This window comes from Echinococcus granulosus, assembly GCF_000524195.1.
Source record: "Echinococcus granulosus chromosome Unknown EG_S00013, whole genome shotgun sequence".
In the NCBI taxonomy this organism is placed as follows: Eukaryota; Metazoa; Platyhelminthes; class Cestoda; order Cyclophyllidea; family Taeniidae; genus Echinococcus; species Echinococcus granulosus.
Window position 1 is genome coordinate 1,373,078 of NW_020170393.1, and position 18,731 is coordinate 1,391,808.

The 18,731-nt window shown below is 40.7% G+C and overlaps 1 protein-coding gene across 1 annotated transcript; it reads right to left on the bottom strand. All coding sequences in view use genetic code 11, as the record gives it.

Moving 5' to 3' along the window:
• Positions 1-7,667: 7,667 nt before the first annotated feature.
• Positions 7,668-17,831, bottom strand: EGR_02858 (Schwann cell myelin protein; the record flags this gene model as incomplete). Its single annotated transcript, XM_024492107.1, has 7 exons — positions 7,668-7,937; positions 9,974-10,062; positions 10,853-10,919; positions 11,472-11,528; positions 12,027-12,141; positions 14,654-14,840; positions 17,750-17,831. The coding sequence occupies 7 exons, from the start codon at positions 17,829-17,831 to the stop codon at positions 7,668-7,670; spliced, it is 867 nt and encodes a 288-aa protein (XP_024353601.1).
• Positions 17,832-18,731: the final 900 nt, after the last annotated feature.

The following is an 18,731-nucleotide window of genomic DNA, read 5'->3' on the forward strand; positions in this document are numbered from 1 at the left end:
AGTATTTAAACATGGACAAAACTAACTTGACGAAATCAAAAAACTTCTGCTTAACTGGTTTTTCATGTTGGTTAGGATTTCCAGAACCCAATAGTTTGCCCATGTGTGTTGAGCAGAAAAACAGCCATCTGTGTCTGATTTGCAGCGTTGTAAGTGACAGCCAGCCTTTGAAAATGCCAACCTATCGTAAAGCACTAGTCAAAGGATTCATTTACCCTACTACAAATATTTGCCTCTATGACAATATTTCCTTCCTTTATTTCTGTTCTTCAGCGTCTACATGGTTGTGCCAAAGGAATACTTGGTAATTTCGGGCTCAATTCTTCAGCATAGGCGAAAGCACATTGATAACTGGTCATAAATGTTCGAATATTTTCCTTTAGCGTAGTCATTCTGTCTAGAATCATCGAAAGTTATAAAATGCTGTGACGAGTGATAGCCAACGGAGACTGCATCCATTTCTTGTTAAATAACCGCCTTTTGAGATATTTGCTTGTGTTGTTTTAGTTAGCTTCATCCAGCAGGAGCAGCTGTAGACAAAAGAATTAAAAGAGTTAACTTCCGGAAAAACAACTTATAAGTTAAATTTACTTTCAACACGTAACTTTAGTAACTGAGGTTTTTATTGTACCCTCTTTTTCTCGGTTACCCTCTGATTTTAAACTTTCTACTTAAGCTATTTGGTGTTTTAGGGCTGCACGGCTTTTGAAATTTTAATGCTGTTAACAAAAAGAATGCACATCACAACTCGTTACTCCTCTACTTAGTAGAGGGTCAGAGGAGGAAATCATACTAAGATTCACACCCCCACGAAACTGATTATTTACAAGTAATGCCCAAGAAAATGAAATCATTATGATCATTTAAAAGCACGCACGTGAAAATCCTGAAGGATTTTGTGGAAACAGCGCTCAAAACGCTCTTGAGGAGCCCTGCTTAACGAACCACAAGATAGCTAGTGCGTTCAAACCATTCACATTTTGAAAGCCGTCGAGCGAATAGCGACTTCGAATTTTTAAGGTCAAAGTAGCTAATTTAAACCCAATAAGTAAATTTACTCCTTATTTGATCAAAATGTGGCAGGCAGGTGTAATTAAGTAAATCTGGTCGATTTTTCAAAAAAAAATTTGAAGTAAGGCTTGACAGTCCTACGAAAGCCCTAGAGAAATATTCCTGGGCGAAGGCTTTAATCATCTTTCAAACTCTCAGTGAAATAATTTTCGCAATTTATACTTAAATTAAAATTAAATTCTTTTTGGCCATGTCAAACCAATTTTACTTGCTCCTGTGTTAAGGAAAAAACGAATGATATTTAAGGCTGGCAAATGTCTTTAGATTCGAAACTGTAGGAACAGAACTGCAACTCTTTTGATATCTAGCCATTTTAGTAACGATAACATGATTCCAATGATAAATAACACCAATATACATCACGTTTAGGGGGATCAGTTATTATTTATGATGATTGATTACAACTAGACTGGCAGGAGGGCCATGTATCTGCTTTTTAGGGGCACAAGATCTCCCAAATGTGTGATTCCTAGCATGCTTTTGTCCTGTTGAGAGGGACCTTCCCATATCACATTTTGACTGTTTCAGCAAACAAGGTGTTTGGAGAAGCTTCTTGTGATTATTTTATTTTATATAGAAATCTTATAAGCCTATTTGGTCACCTTGATGACCGCGCATTTTAATGATATGAAAAAATAAATAGTAGTTGACGTTTGTTAAGAAACCTCTGAAAAATCATTTGGAACCTTTTTAATAATATGGATTTCCATGAGGTCACTTTAATCTCCATTTATCAAGAAATTCCACCAGTATGCTGTGCGCAATGACAGGAAAAATTACTTCTTGCAACCGCATGGGGAATGTATTTTCACAGGGAACTAATATCATGGAAGGCTTTAGCATGGCTGATTCAAAATTCCTTTTGCTCTTGGCAAAAAGCGGCTCTGGGGTCTTCAACTTTTAATGCAGGTTTGTCCATAAATGGTTAATCTTACCGCAAATATTCTGTGCGCTCATTCCCCATTCCCAATCTAAATGTAGAAGATGCAGCAGGGGTGGTATTTATAATTTTGTCTTTTGAGGGGTTAGAATAGAATGCCTCTCCTGGTTTGCGGCCAACTTCTTAACCCGTAAAATGGCATGATTGAAAATGTTGGTTCAGATAAGGGGTGCGCATGCCTCCCAAACAAAGAAAAGGGGAAGAAGGAATGGGTGAACACATGCAACACACGGTCTTGTACAGACATGAAAAGGGGTGTGGCGATGTGCCTTGGTGCGTCGCCAAGGTGTGCAATGAATTTGGGATTATAAATTTTTAGTGTAGTCTTGTCAAGACAACGCTTTCATTGCCAAAACTTTAGTAGACTAGTGACATCCACTACTCAGGTATGGAATGTTGTTCTAATATAGCACCTATTGCAAGGAATCTTCTACAAAACCTGCTAAATACATTCTATAAGCAAAATATGAAATAACTTTCAGAGAAGAAACATCTAACACTTCCGATCAGGGAAGTAAAGCAATACGTCACGTATATGCGACGATGGTAGTGGGTCTATAAGTACAAGTATACGAATGTTATTTAAAAGGAAGACTAAAAGACTAGTTTTTCATCATAATTAAGGCTAATTTTATAAAAAAGTGGCTGTATAGGATGACAAAATTTCCTATTCATTTTCGTTATTTTGTATCCAGGCATGTAATCCACCCTTCATTTTAAACGCTTTAATGTAAACCTTTTACAGTTTGAAATAACGCGGCACAGACCTTCAGAAGGGAATAGCTAGTTATGCCACTGAAAAATCTCTCCTGCAAAACCTTACTTTTGGATAAATGGGTTAAGGTGAGACAGGAAATTCTTGTGTCGTCTTCGTGCAGGATGAGAATAATGAATGGGGCAAAACTATTCCACAGCTTGACATCTTCTCCTGCACTAATCCAGATGGTAATTTAATCGCTCAAACATTACCTTGCTTCTCGTTGTGAGTAGCAAAATTAGATAAAGTAAAATCTACTTCAACCCTTTAATAACCTACAGTATAATTGGTCATTCCTGTGGAAACTGTTTCAAGCACAATTAGTCAGGATTTCCCTCATGGACACCATATTTCCTATCATCCCATCATAGCTCAGCGTTAATCATTTTCTACAATATAGCACTCAAAGTTCTCTCTTTGCCTCATAGCCGAACTAATTTTATCAGCGTGTTAACCAACGTCACGTATATGTGACGCTGGAACTTTCTTGACTGGGTACACATGCCACAAGTATGTAAAAGTTTTATTAAATTAGCTTGGAAAGAAAAACCAAAACTGTCGGAGGCTTTTTGCAACACCACAATGCCAGGTCTGCGATGTACGGCCTTCCCCTGAAACTGGTGCCTGACGTGGTAATCTAGGGTCTCTCAGGTCGGAAGTTAGGCTAAATTTAACCTCCACAGCAGGGCATCGCTTAGAGCCTTATGAAGTGACCACTTCATTATTCTCGTTCCAACTGGTGATTTGTTGAGTAAGAAATTGAGAAAAAGGTCTTCCAGCACTATATGCAGTCTAGAGCGAACAGAAAACTTCACCTACCCCAAGGCGGTTCGGTGTTTTATGGCCCCATTTACGGTGCGAATATCGGTTGTGAGAAAGTGAAACAACTGTTTGTAAATTTGCACCAAACGGAAAAGCACTTGCCTCTGCTGAAGTCAAAGTAAGCAATAGTGGAAGGAATTAATTCACTCTCCGTAGCAGTACCCTCTCAAGGCACCTTGCAATAGTAAATGCGCCCCGAAACCAGCAAAATTTTTCATTTAAACCTGAAGTAGATGGGGAATGCATCGGTTTTTTTTAAAATAGCTTGTCTAACAGATTGTTCCTCCGCTTGGCGGAGTGGCTGCTGGACCATGTCAGTGCTTCCCCCCTCCCCAGGCCTTCTGGAAGCCTCGGGATTCCACAACTACTGCGTATTCTTCAGGAACTTCCAATCCAAGTCCATTCATGTCCATTCTTTTGACAATAAGGAAAAGCCATCATCAAAAATATATTAAGAATCTCCTTTTTGTTGCAAATACGTGGTTGTTTCTTTCATTTGGTGAAATGTAATGTTCTGTAAGTGAAGGTAAGTAATTTTAAAGGCTTAGGTAAGTCACATGCACCACCACCTGGAGCGTTGACAATCCATTTTTCTTATTTATGTTGTAAATTTCTGCAGCAACTTGTTGGTAGAATGACTGTCACATTTGCTTTTTTAAATCTGCCTTCAATGAACACCCCTTTGTTCTGACACATCCATTTCAGTAGGGAACAAATGCCTCTCGAATAAGGAAAGAAAGGGTGGTTCTTGTGTAAATTTTAACAATGTGTGGCAGCTTGAATGGGGTGGAGTGTTGTGTTACTGGTCTACTTCGACTATTCTTTAAATGTTGTGTAGCCCAAGAGGCCCTGTCCTACGTGTTGATCCTTTCCCCGACCACAACATTGCACAAAATGCATTTTGATGCGACAACAATCGGTGAAATGCTACACCCTTGTTAGATATTATGAAGTTTTGGGGAATATTTTGTATGTATGAAGGTAGTGTAAAGCTTCTAATGTTTGTTAAACTCTGTGTTTTAGTAAAATGGTCACTTGGGGGCTTTGCCATTGCGCCAGGCCGCCGAATTATGCCAGTAGCCTCAAAACCAACCATTTTGTGGGTCGACAATGCGTATTCTATTCAAGCATTATGTTTTCTTTCACTCTTAGAGAAGTCGTGGGGTGCAACTCTGGTGGTGGTGGAAAGCGAACCCGATTCTAGAGGACAACTTCCTCGAGTGCTTTTGCTGATTGCTAAATCTTAGCGCATCGGAAGAAGGTTACATGTTCTGTAGGAATGCTATTAAAAGTGAAGAGACACTAGCCTTGAATCATCTAGAAAAGTTCGTTGTGAAACTCTCTACGGTACCTGTCAACTGAGTGAACACACGATACCTCCTCTACTCCTCTAATGGTTGGATAGAACCTAGACAGGCAGATATAGCTAAGCAGCACTGAAATGGAAACATAATGGCAAGGATGAACGGACACTAAACTTTATTCCTACAAAACTATTTTAAACCTCACCTTCAATAAAATGACTCGACTTTCACAAGCTAGTATTCTTACAGGATGGGCAGCACATTCCATTCATCCCCACAATACAGTTCCGACAAATGGACAAAACTACAGATTCAGTGCAACCACCAGGAGGGATCAGTGACGCTGCGACCAAGCATCTTCTCAATTGCACGTAAACTGGATGACTGTCAAGGCTGAATCGTGAGCGGTTTCCTTCCAGTACCAACTGCGTTGTGGTGACCGACACGAAAGGTCAGCCAAGAAGAGCGCAAGGGACGGCGTTCATAAGGAAAGTAGCGATGTGATTCTATTATTATTTATTTAACTCGGTTTTTTGCTTTTGGAGACACTTACGATTCCGCAATTGTACTTCCTCCCAACGGCATGGCATCTGGGACATGCCAGTAGCCCCTCAACCCTTCTGTGCATCGGCGATTCATATTCTTCGCGGGTGTTATTTCTTCATTCGGATTTAGGAGGTTCTCAAGGCGCTGCCAAGGTTCATGGGACATCCATGGATGTTTATTAGAATAAAAAGCCGTTTGTTGTTTTTTTAAAACCACAAGAATCGAATGTTTATGCATTTTCGAAATGATATTATTGTTTAAAATTACGTTATCAGTATGACAGATGCATTTTTATTAGCCTACCAAACTGAGTCACAAACTGCAATGGTGATGGTCTACATGAGACTCTTAAGGATTAAATAAGTGAGACTTTAAGAGTTCTTAGATTTTCAACAAATTCATCAAAAAACGCAGCGAATTTCTTTGAATTAGCCCTTTGTTGGACTTCTTAAATTAACGACTCTTGAACTGGTTGCATACTTCATTTGACGGCGGACAGGAAAGTACGAACCTCCCAGCGTATCCAACGCCATCGGCCTCCCCCAAGGGGGAAGAGATGCGCCCTGAACGCGCCAAAACCGTGACACCTCTGTACCCCTTCACTTGTCATTACCCTCTGAAGCATGTCCCCGTCCAACTTCTCTCCTCATTCCACAAAGTACGAAGGCTTAAGTGGAGGAGAAAACAACGCGCCCACCACACGTCCAGCCTGTATGATCTGTTGAAGAGGCATCAATGTACTTGTACGCAATTAAAAAAATAGGGAAAAGGATTAACAGTCAATTTAAATGGGTAAAATGAGGCCAATCTTAACTCTGTAAGGACGAAATAACGTGGAAATTCTTTATTGAAGAGCGCCCTGAATTTGTTTAAATCGAACTGTGCAGAGGCAGCGCTTTTTACTTGCAAAAAGCCATGACTAGGAGGGCTGAAAATAAATAAATCACATGGCTTGCTAAAAAATGATTCTCCTTGCGTTTGCAGTATCCCAGCTAGAAATTGGCACAAGCTGGAAGGTAGCCCAAGTATGGGAATTCAAAGGGATTTGCACAAGAATATATTTTGGTGTGAGATAAGTGGGAAAGCTGGGAGATCTACGGCCAGGGCTGAAAGTGAAAGTGAAAAGTGAAAGTGAAAGTGTATTGCCAAATTACAGAGGCGCTGGAGGCTGGTAGAACGGTCCATAGGTCACATCGTTCAGCGAAAGCACCAAAAGCGGAACTTTGGGTGCCCGCAAAACCAAAACAAAGATTTATGCAAACAACCCAGAGTGTTTAACTACCAACGCTATCTTTTGAATTAATAAACCAGAAAAAGTGAAATCAGGTCTACTTTACTGGATCCTTAACCGTAGTGACAAATTGGAGACTCATCAACCCTCAAAACATCTTCAGACGGTCAATACACTGAGTTAGCGGCGCCAATTAGTGGAAGTCATCAATTGTCACATTCATACTTCCTAACTCAAGAGAATGCAAATTTTGAGGGAAGCATTTCGATAACAGCTACAAATTAAATATTCACAACCCTCCCCGGTTCACTACCGAGAGCTCAGAGGCAAATCGACCACCGCAAACGCCACTTAATAGGGTTCTGCTCGCCTTTAAGAGAAATGTAAGATGCAATTGTACTCCGGTCTGTTCAATAGTATGCAAAAGTAGATTTGTTACTACCACGAGTTGTCATAAGCTGATAAATCAACGTAATATTTTCACAGGGTCAGGTGAAACAATAGTGTCACACACATGTGACAATGGAGGTGATTGACGATTTCGCCTACTTTGCATCGACAGTCGAGTGCAATGGTGCTCATTCATATAAGTGCTGCACTTTTAAGAGTGTCTCAATGCATCACACAGTCCAAATACAACAACGATGACGAATAATTTTTCACCCAACTGTATTTTCGTTAAAATGAGACTTGGTGAAATAGACGGAAGGCGCACGGAGCGAAATCGAAGAGTACAGGGGTATCTGTCTACCTGTCCTCTAATATGTGCGTGCAAATAAGGGATTGTGGAAGTAGGGAGCTTCTTTCTTAAGTGTGGAATGCTTGGGTGGAGTGAACAATCATACGTACACACACACGACGGCAAAGTGGTGGGAGAAGGCGTTACGGAGGGTACACAACATGCTGACAACATGCAAGACTAACAGACGGGAAGGGAGAGAGAGAGAAAGAGAGAGAGACATGGAGAGGGGGAAGAAGGAAGGACAGGCAGAGACGTCAGGAAGTCAACTGAGGTAGATGTCTGCTCTCCTCCTCAGTGCTGGTGGAGAGAGGCAGGGCAGAAGTCAGAAGGTAAGGGTTGTCATCGGCGGTGGGAGCGGAAACAATGGTTGTAACATTGGCGCAGTTGGTATCCCCTTTCCACGGAAGTGCCGTAAGTGAGTCGAAGTGGGAGTGTGGGTGGCCTAGAGGCGTGCAGACACGAGAGAGGCTCTCGGGACGTCGATCTGACGGATCGAGAAAATTCATCGGAATTGGTGATTGAGTCTGCAAAACAAAAAATGACTTTTTGCGCGTCAATCTTGCTCTTGAGCATGTTTTTTAATTTTGGAGATGGTAATCTGATAGTTTCATGATTAATCTTGCGTGGTTTGCATTATGCTGCGCAAGATAACCCCAGTATAGTACTTACAAATATTAAGTAGCACGAAATCATGCCAGAATCGTCACCTGTGATTGTTGATGCGTAACGAACGCTCAATTCCTCGAACAAAAGGAATTTGCGTGGTAAGGCAAAACACAAGCAAAGGGGGTTTAGAAACCGTATTTAGAAATTGTGAGTAAAACGGAAAAATAGCTTGACTTAATCTCAACTTGGACTCTGCAAAGGATGAATGAACTGGCGATCATCATATAAAACGACAACCCGTCAAATAACAAGGTTTTATAGTCTGTATAAGCCAGACTACATTTTTGTTTTACATGTGTTTGTTAACAGAGGTATTTTTTAATCAGCCAAAACGAGAAGTTACTGCGGGAATTTTTATAATGCGCTTTGTAAGATAAAAGAACGGTTTTATTACAGCAGATAATCAAAAAAACGTGAAAAGGGGAAAAACGGCCCAATTTTAATATTTGTACGCAGGAATTGCTTGAACGCAGTGAAATTTCCAAATGGTCTACTATACGACAAGATTGGAAATTAAGCAACTGGTGTTCCGCAAGTCGTTAGCTGCACTTTTCTAACCTTGCACAATTTAATCCTTTTTATATGTACTTATCAGAACTTTTAATTTCATCTTCGCGATGTTTGGAAACATTTACACGAATGTATATCAAACTTGCCTTCGAGAAGTCAAAGGCGTACTGATCAAATCCATGGATGTCGTAGAAACGCTTTTAGACAAGTTTAGTTTGTTTTAGTAAAGATTTTAAGAGACTCAAAATAACTTTTCTAGGGACGCTTTGAAAAAATATCGCCTGAAACGTGTGTGCAAAGTATCTCCTCATTGCTCGTTTCCCCACATGGCCAGGTTTTGACTTCACTGGTTAGGGGTCAGTGTGATATATCTTCTGGCTGTAAAACCAACATGTTTTTCGAGATAAAGGCGCCAACCAGAAGCTACATTCATTCAAGTTACTTTAGACTCGTTTCTGTCTAACACTAGTCGGTCATAAATAGTAGAAGTTGCATTACTACTTATGTACTGTTAGTAACAATGCAATTTTCCTCCGATTTTTGTGATGGGATTTGCCGGTTTGAGGCGGGGCATCGGTCTAGGCTTAGGAACTGTTCCATTTTACTTCCGTTCTCTTGCATCGCTCTCTTTACTTCCTAGGCACGATTTCTGTAGAAGATAATGTGACTCCAATTGAGATCTGTTGATGCTGACGGTCTTTTAAAAAATCACTTCTCTCTTCCTGTTTTATTACCGAACCTAAGAACTGCTACTCGTAATTTGAAGATGCTTTACCTATCATTGGATTTCTAGCATTCGTGCATACTTACGTATAACTGCTGGGTCTATCTGGAGCTACAAAACACCCTTTTTTAGGCGCCACTTTAAACTTCCGTTTGGAAGAATACAATAACTTGCAGTGCCACTCAGTACTTGACCCTCTGTTCCATCTATATCATCATCATGATATTGTAGTGATGGGTTATAAAGTACTCAAAAATAAAAAAATAGAATTATTTATTAATAGTTACCGGAGTTTCACCGACTCTTAATGAGTTTCTTGAGGAGCTTGATTGCCTAAAATGGAAGGTGTATTTGGATAAACATACAATAATGCATTTCCCCGACTAACTTATTATTGGCTTTCTAGCTCAACCAAGTCAAGTCCTTAAGAAGCACCGATTTTCAAGATAAAGTAGCATAAGCAGTAGTAAAAGCAACTCACGTTTTTCTTTTTACAAACAAACAAATGACTACAAGCAGGAGGAGTGTGAAGAGAGCCCCAAGAGTAGAAAATAGTACGAGACGCCCAATAAAATTATCACAGCCTGTGGATAAACACGAAGGTCAGTTAGTGTCCAGCTACTGGAAGGTACTATTAGAACTGTTGGCACACAAACGCACCAGTTGAGCATTCAGATTGAATGGCTTTCGTTTCCTCTGGTGCCTTCTCGTTGAACTCACATCTTGTTCCATAATACTGGGAGATACAGCTATAGGAGAAGAAGAAAGTCCATAAATAAGCATTCTTTTTGGGAAATACGCCTTAGGAGAAGCTGAAAAGGAGTATCATGCGCAAGCATGCGATCTGCTGTGGTGCTAGCTTAAGCAGGCGTCATTTGGCAGTAGCGGTGGTTACCTCACAACGTCGACCCACATATCCGCGTCTGCATCTAAACAGAAACTCGGCTCTTTAGGATAACCCGAGGGACTAGAGCACATCAGCTGGTTTCATTTAGTTGGATTCTTTCTTCGAAAGGAATGTCAAACCAATGTCATAAGGCCTTCAGGCTTGGGTGGTACAGCAGGTGCTTCCATACTTTGAATCCCTTGTTTTATTTGCCTTAAACTTGATACTAGAACTGATTCACAATTTATAATGGTGTCCAAACACCTCAAGACAATTGTAGTGGTAGTCCACGTCTTTGTACCACCGCCTAGGTCTGCACGATGTTGAGTTCACCTAGGGTACAGTGGCATTTAAATAGTACTATCCAAACCATATTCACACGGTATGAAAGTATCATCTGTGATGAGAAGAAGGTAGTAGATGGTCTTCTGACACATTCATGGCACAACTTAGCCCCTCTCGGTACTGAGGGGTGACTTTTCCATGTGGCTGATTGGTCTCTCGGCCATTATGTCGATCCTACTTTTTGTTGCCTAATCTGATTTAACCAAATCTTGAAGCCAGAGGAGGTTGATGGTTAAAAAATGTGGGCAAAGGACAACTTTCTATTTCAGCATTCATTACACATGAGAAAATACAATGCAGATTCTTACCTGCATGACGGTCTGCCATCGATGAGGTTGCAGTACCCGTGTAGGCAGTAGCGATAGCATGGATGAACTGGGGAATTCAAGGGAAAAGGAAACATTATGCAGAAAGGGAGGGAGGCTAAACTACAACCACATTACTTAGAATAACAAATGAGCCGAGTAGATCACAGAATTGGCCTTCAACAATTGGTTAAAAGATTTCATATAGACTAGATCCTCTAGTAGGCAATCACGCCGACAGAGTAGCAGACATACTACAACTTCCATTAGGGGGAAACTGACCACTCTCCCACACCTGGAAGTGTATGCTTTCCAATGTAAGAAGGGCTTTTTCATCTAAATCAAGATCCATGGGAACGTATATTTTATGGCAACCGGTTGTCATGATCTGATGAGGAACACGTGTCCATTGGCGGTCACGTTAATGGTTGTGGATGAAAGACAAGCTTCGAATTCCCCCAACAAATAACAAGGCATAATCTGCAGCACAGGGTTTCCCAAACTTGCTATTAAGTGTGTAAATCGCAAATAGCTAGACAAGTGAATGTGTTTTATGCCGACAGTGGGCACACACAACAACTTGTGGGGGGGTTGGCAGATAATGGGGAGTTACGGGGCCTACCTGTGAGAGGTGGCAGTGTTGTCCAGGGTTGTGGCGTTGTTTGTGGTCGTGGAACGACTGCAAGAAAGGAATACACTGACAATACCCATTCACCTACACTTAAGACGGGAAGTCGGACAAATAAATGGAATCCCACTACTGTACGCTCCTTGTAGGTAAAGAGCTGAGTAAAGCAGCTCCTTTTCTTTTTTGTTAATTAATTAGGGAAATTTTGAATTTTAATGCCCGGGTTTTATGTTGTATGGTGATCGTTGTCGTTTAGTGGGTAGAAGACTTTTTTCCGCCTAGCGCACGAATGTTTCAAAATGTAAATGTATTTCATTCTTTTTTTGGAAAAATTCTACTGCCGAGCACTAGGATAGGTAGAAAGCTTTTAAAAAGCGCAGACTTGTTATTACAAAAGTAAAATAAAGTTAGGGTGAATTTGAGCAGGCAAGAGACAACAATCCTTGACCCTTCAGGGACTGATTTTTTGTCAAGACTACCTCCTGCTACCCTGTCTGTGGATGTGCTTGGGGTGGATCACATGTGGGGACCTGCCGCCGACACCATCACCTTACCATATATCTCCACTGTCTTTTTGATATAGCCATTAACATTTTCCGCCAGGCAGGAGTAATTTCCCGAGTCCATGGGGTGGGTGTTGGAGATTTGCAAACGTGATTTCCGTCTAGAAGAAAAAAATGCGAAAAAAGAACAAAAAAGGCTTTGATTACTGTGGTGGGGAAAACCCCTTTTAATAGATATTGCGCCTTCTAGTGTTCCCTGGTAGTATTAAATCACAGCAATTGGCAACTTAAACGAGGGGAATTATGGAGGCAACCAACTGCCTTCGCTATGTGAAGAAGTGCAGAATCCCATTAGTATTAGAGAGGAATAAAAAACCGTTTTCAATTGTCAAAAAATTGTTTTAAGTGGGAGTTAATAAAAATACAGCGGTTTAGCAAGGCGTTTGCATTTAAATGCGCCCTGTAAAAGTGTACGAATTTTAAACCATGTCTCTACTTAAACACGAGAAACTCCCCCCCCGCCCCCTCCAATATCAGATTATTCGCATTTTTCACAAGGAGTAGTCTCTTAAAACAATCACACCAAAGATTAATTTTTTATTTTTAAGTTGAACTATTCATAAAGAATAGTTAAAGTGGTTTAAAACAGTTAGAGTTCCTTGTAAACGCTATATTAGCTACAGCTGTCAGTCTGAAAAGCCTAGTCGTGGTTGGCTGACTAGTCACCGTCAAAATAAACTTGTCTGTCGTTCTTTTTTGTAGTAGTGCTGCAATAATTTAATCGACTGTTTAACTCTTCGTTTTGGGTACTTAAGGCTCCGCTCTTGTACTTCCGCTGAGTGGCTTAGCCTTCGCGCCATGCGAGGAGCCCCAGACCTTTTGTATGTCAGCGGTACTCTTTTTCTCTAGGATTGTGTTATCCTCCACCTCGAGAAGCTAGAGTACTGCATTCTTGACACGGAAAGGAGGAAATTGTAACGCGGAAGCTTGTAATCGAGTAGAAGGTTTGAAACTTTAGTGTGACAATTCGTGGTTATCAGGGAGACTACTGGGTAGCCAAGCTGCCAAACTGCGTTCCCTACTTTTGGTAGCACAAAACATTGTTTGCAGCCTAGGGGTTAGTGATACGAAATGCTTAGAATCCAAACTTAAGAGAAAAGACAAATAACAACGCAGGGGTGCTACATCAAATACTTAACTCGGCAAACCCGCTGGCAATCCCGTGCTGTCGAGATTGGTTAATTTTGAAAGCACCTGAAGAGAGGAGGCAATATAAAACCTGGAGATGAAGAGGGAGATATTACTGCGCAACGCAACAAGACAGAATTGTGCATGTGAAAACAAGGCCGAATCGCTAACTCTATTTGAACGCTTGTGGAGCCGCTGATTGAGCAGCCAAGCTACACAACTTGACCTACCGTTTTCTCAGTTAATTGTATTTATTATTCCAGTCTCCTTGAGGTGCCGTAGCAATGCGAATTTTGAGCTTATTTAATTATTTATGACCCTAGCTATTAGGCGTTTTTAAAGACGAGGCCTATTAAAAAGTTTCTTGCCTGAAAACGCGACAACGCCAAAATAAACAAAATAACTTCTTATCATAAATATTGTCCCAAGTCTAAGGAGGTCATAAATTAAATGAATGCAACCCGTAACCGATCACGGTCTGCGGAAAATACCAATTGTCATGCCGAAAGGTTTTTTTGCAGTAGACCAATAAATGGTAAATTAATGGGTGTTCTAAAATCCTACATTGGAGCTTAGTTTTTGCTAATTTTTTTCTCAATCAAGTAAGCGACTCTGTTTTTAAATGACACCTCAACCTTCAACAGCACAGTGCGACGTAGCTTCCATTCCACTGGCAGCATTGAAAGCACAAACCAGGCGTTTAAGGTAAAGAAACAATGAAATGTGTATCTAAACTCAGACATTTGCTGGCTAATTAGACAGTACGTCCTTCTCTATTTGAGTTAGGGTTAATCATCATGCAGGCGTTCTGTTTAGAGGAAGTTCAAACTTACGTACACTTTGGGCCAATTTTATTTGTTATTATACATTTTTAGATTACTTTTAATTGTTTCTTTGATTAAATAATGCAAACAGTTTAGTCAGCCCAAGGCTTCAATAAAGTCTTCCTATTTGTACCTTTTTACTGATGCTAAAAAGTCAGCTTACATGTATCAAAATATATTGTACATTTTAAAGAGGTAGTTCGTTAACCACCTAAAAATGGAGTAAATTGCATATTCAGCTTAATCAGTTGTATCAGGGTCAAATCCAAACCTTGAGACTAGAAATCATAACTGTGAAATGCCCTTGAAACAACTAAGAACAGCTTTTGTATAGCATATAAAGAATCTGAAGAGAAAAAATAATACATGTTCTGGTCCAGTCACATCAACAAAAGATAATTATTTAGGGAGTCGGTCTCAGTCTCGCACGATGTACCTTAAGGTTTACAACATAAGGCTTAATTTCACGGTTGTGACCATTAGATTGGGTAAAGGTGAATTTGGACTGTGGGAATACGAGGAAATAATGTTAATCCATTTTTTAAGCCATGTAAAAAGGCAGGTTTTTGAGATATTTTTTACTTTCCTCAAGGTGGGCAAAATGGAGCAGTGAATAAAGCTGTTGCCTCGTGGGCAGAGGTGAAATGTTGGAATGGCTTACTTGTTTTTGTGGATGACGCCACGACCAGTGGCCATGTTCCACAGACCGAGTTGCTGGGTATTGTTAACATACCAGGAGATGAGAGGGGCGGGTCGACCCATTACTACGCAGGAGAGCACCACCTCTTCGCCTTGTTGCACTTTCAAACTCTCCTGATGGTGAAGTGAACGCATCTGCAGTGGCGACGCTGAAATCATATAAGTAGTCAGTCATTTGTGTCACCGCATTTCCAGAAGTTGGCTTTGACATTTAGAAGTTTTCACTTCGCCTTATTGTTGTACCCCCGTTTTTATATCGGTAATCTGTATGCTAAGGTTTAATTTAATAATCGTCAATTAAAATTAAGTGGAAAATCTGAAGTTTGAATATAAGTGGAACTAATTTTTACCAAGTTAAAGTGACCGCATGAACCATTTCTTCGACTCAGTTGTGAGTGAAATGCGAATCTCATTCGTTCAAGCATACGGCAAAACTTTTATCAGGTTGAAGGCTAAGTGAAGTGGTACAAAACGCGTGATATGATCCGGGAATCCGGGTTTTGATGGATGAACTTTAAGTACGCATATTTGTTTACCCAAAATAATAAACTTTTTTGAAGGCAATGCTCATTCTGAAAGATCAGTAATTTTTGACAGGCAAACGCAGGATGGAAGTGCCTTTTTGAAATCTAATGCAGACATGGTTAAAAATAAGATTGGTTTATGCAAAAAGATTGACTTTTCTTCCAGCTTCATTACATGCTTTACTATCAAGAGCCTGGAAAAACAGATTTCAGCAGTTAAAAACTCGTGTCAGATGTGTGTCTAAATACGAGAAAACTGCTTTAAATTGATGCTATTTGTGAAATAAGCTGCGATCAACCTCTTCTGTTACGTTGTGTGCCCAAAATTATGCGGATCGCGTGAATTTGAGATATTGAGGTGGCTTTGAAAAGCTCAATGGAGCCGGCGAAGCTTGTGGATCCTTCTTCGCCAAAGAGCGCAATCATGGCGGAACACATGGAATAGTGGGAAACAATAGTTGAGGTTGTGGATTATTGTGGTAAAATACGCCTCCGTTGGATGAGTTTTTTTTATAACTCTGGTTCAAAATCGTCGTCTTGCAGAGGGCAAAATTTTAAGGCATAAGAAGTTCTCCCCTAATTTTAGTTATAGAAACAAAAGGAAGTCCCTTTTTACCTTCTTTCCAAAGGTCATTTTTCTTAAAGGATAAACAGAAGGAATAGAATTATGTTTGGTATTAATTTTCAAGATTCTAATGCAGAATCAGATCTGTAGCATTTAAGTAGTAGCGTTCACTGACAGCATAAATGAGTGTTTATGGACGTTTATGGCGTACTGGGGGAGAAATCACTGTTTTTATTTATGGCTTTCTTGAATCAGCTCTTGTATTTAATGTGTAAATAAAGAACAGAAAGGGGACACTTTACTACAAGCTAGTCATCAACATTTTTTTGCCTTATCAGCACCTATTTCGCCTGAAATCGGCATAGACACTTGTAACGCTGATGGCTGTCGAAAATACCACCTCCTAGATTAATGCAAAAAAGAATTACGGATTCCATCCTTAAAATCATGAATGGATGGAATTTAAAAATAAGGTTGTCAATGCCGTGATTCCCTAGTGTGTGTTGTTTCCTTGCCGGTGGTCGGTGTCTACAAGGTCTTGTGTGTCAGCATCCGCTCGCAGTCTAAGGAAGGGTCAGAGTTGTGTATAAGGGGAAGGAGGAGGAGGAGGAGGAGGAGGAGGAGGATGATGATGATGCCTCAACATCTCACTAACAGCATATTTACAGACGTTTGCTTAAAGCGAACTATGAAAGCCTTCAATCACTTGGCATTCAAGCCATACAGGAGGGGATGAGAGAGTCTTTCTGGGCTGTGGAATTTGGGTGCACAACTGTCCTCTCGTGCATTATCCTTGGTCTTGCAGACCATTTGTTAAGCGCTCCTTCAAAAATACATCTGATAAAGGCAGTTAGTAACCAGGCCGTCTTGCACGTTTCAAACAGGCTCAGCTCTTGACGGCAGGACTGTGGTTACTCTATTGATGGTGTTTGAATTTTAAGGGGCTATGGCGTTCTCTTTTAAGCTAGAAAGAAAAAAAAACTAATCTTCCAGTAAATTCGCAAATAAGTCAAACGATTATTGTGCAAACGATGGTATTGTTGTATTATGTTAACTTTGAGCATAAAATTTTAATAGGCGAGAAGGATTGCAGGCGCTTACCGTCACATTTGTCCTTTAGGTCAAAGTTGTGGAAGTACAAACCCATTTCTAATCACAAATATGTCATTCTTCCTAAACAGCAGACGTACTCGTGGGAGGTTGTTGTACCTTACTGTGTTTACTGTTAACGAGGTAAGTACTATACCGAGTTCTGCCGCCGCCACATTTCAACTCCTTCCAACAGTGTATCCTCTCGGACTGGATTTGGAGTATCGGTAGTAACTCTCATTTAAGAGGTCTCCACTGCCTGCTACAACTCACATTTGGTATGAAATCAAGGAAGCTAAGCCTGTAGCATTTGAATTGAGAGTTTCGCTAGGTCTAATTGAAGGGCTTATGAAATGCCACACTAGCTGCAGCATCCATGCCATCAGGAAATGCTCCCTACTTGAAGCCCATCGCTGGAAGGTTACGTGTACTACTTCTTAAAAGTCGTGAAATTGTCATGAGCTTGTCATGATATATTGGTTGAAACCTATTCTATGTGACGAGAATGGGACGTTTAAGGTGGCGAAAATTCACATAATTAATAAGCAAGATGTGAAGTATTGTTGCAGTAGTTAAAATATTCCCTGGAATCTTGGTGAAGAACCAAAAAATCGGTCTTGTTTGCCCTCACTAATTTTCATAAAAATGAAAGCGAGTTGACGATCAGGAGATCCTACTTGGAGCACCCGTCTTGAGCATGGACTGGCTAGACATCGAAATACGCATGTGAGGCATCAACCTCAGATGGCTTTCAATCTCAATGCCTAATGCATTCACACAACCTCTTTCCGTTCTACTTAAGTGTCTACAGAAAAGTATTATTTAACCGATTTCTGCAAATTAACATTAAGCATAAAGAAACTTTTCCAATTAATCTTACAAAGAGTCACGGTGAACCGCGTTATCCGGACCTCCACCTCATTCGGGTCCACGGTCGTCTCATTCACCTGCACCGCATTCATGTCCCAAATCCAACAAGGACGATTCGACGGCTCTCGATTTCGTGAATGTGAAGTAAGTGCTCTTGAGACCCTAATCTTAAAAGCACATCTCTCGCCTCCCCTACTTAGCCCCGATGTGCAACCAATGAAGCTGTAAGAGGGGTGGGGTGTGGACAAGAGCGGCGGGTAATGGGGCTTCCTCCCTCATTACCACCTCTCCTCTATTCCCCATGGACGCGAAGCAAATGGCATGACTTGCTCCTCCTTCTTCTTCTTCTCGCTACCTTTCTTTGCTCTAATGCATCGAAAAAGGCAAAACGGAGTGGTCCACTCTGTAGGTAAATGGGGCAAATATGACAGGGAAATAATGCACACTCTCTTTCACTATTCACCGAAATGAAAGTGTCTACAATTTGCATTAACCCAATTGTTTTACCAGGAAAATCAAACAGAAATAAAACAGGTTTTCCCCTACAATACCAAGCTTATTTATAACTCGGAATCGGGTAAAGTAGGTGCTAAACTAATAGAGCATGTTTTCAAATGCGCGAAATAGGAAACTTCTTCTGACTGCACCGAATCCAGATGAATGGGGGCACTCTTTCCACAACGGGCATTGAAGAAGTTTGCCGTTTTAGTCAGTGAGGTGCTGCACTAGTTAATGCCTCATAATTGGGACGAGCATGCACTGCTACCAATAATAATAATAACATAAATGGTGGTGGTAGGAGAGGTAAAACGCCCACCAACCCACCCCATACAGCATTTTTCCCCACTTCTCAGTCTAATCACTGTCATTCATGGGTGACCGGATTAGCCGGAGCCATTGAGCTTGTCGATTGGACGAGGGGGCTACACTATCCCCTTGATTAGAGATAAAAAGCGAGACCGCATTTCTCCCCGAGAACAATTTTTTTAATC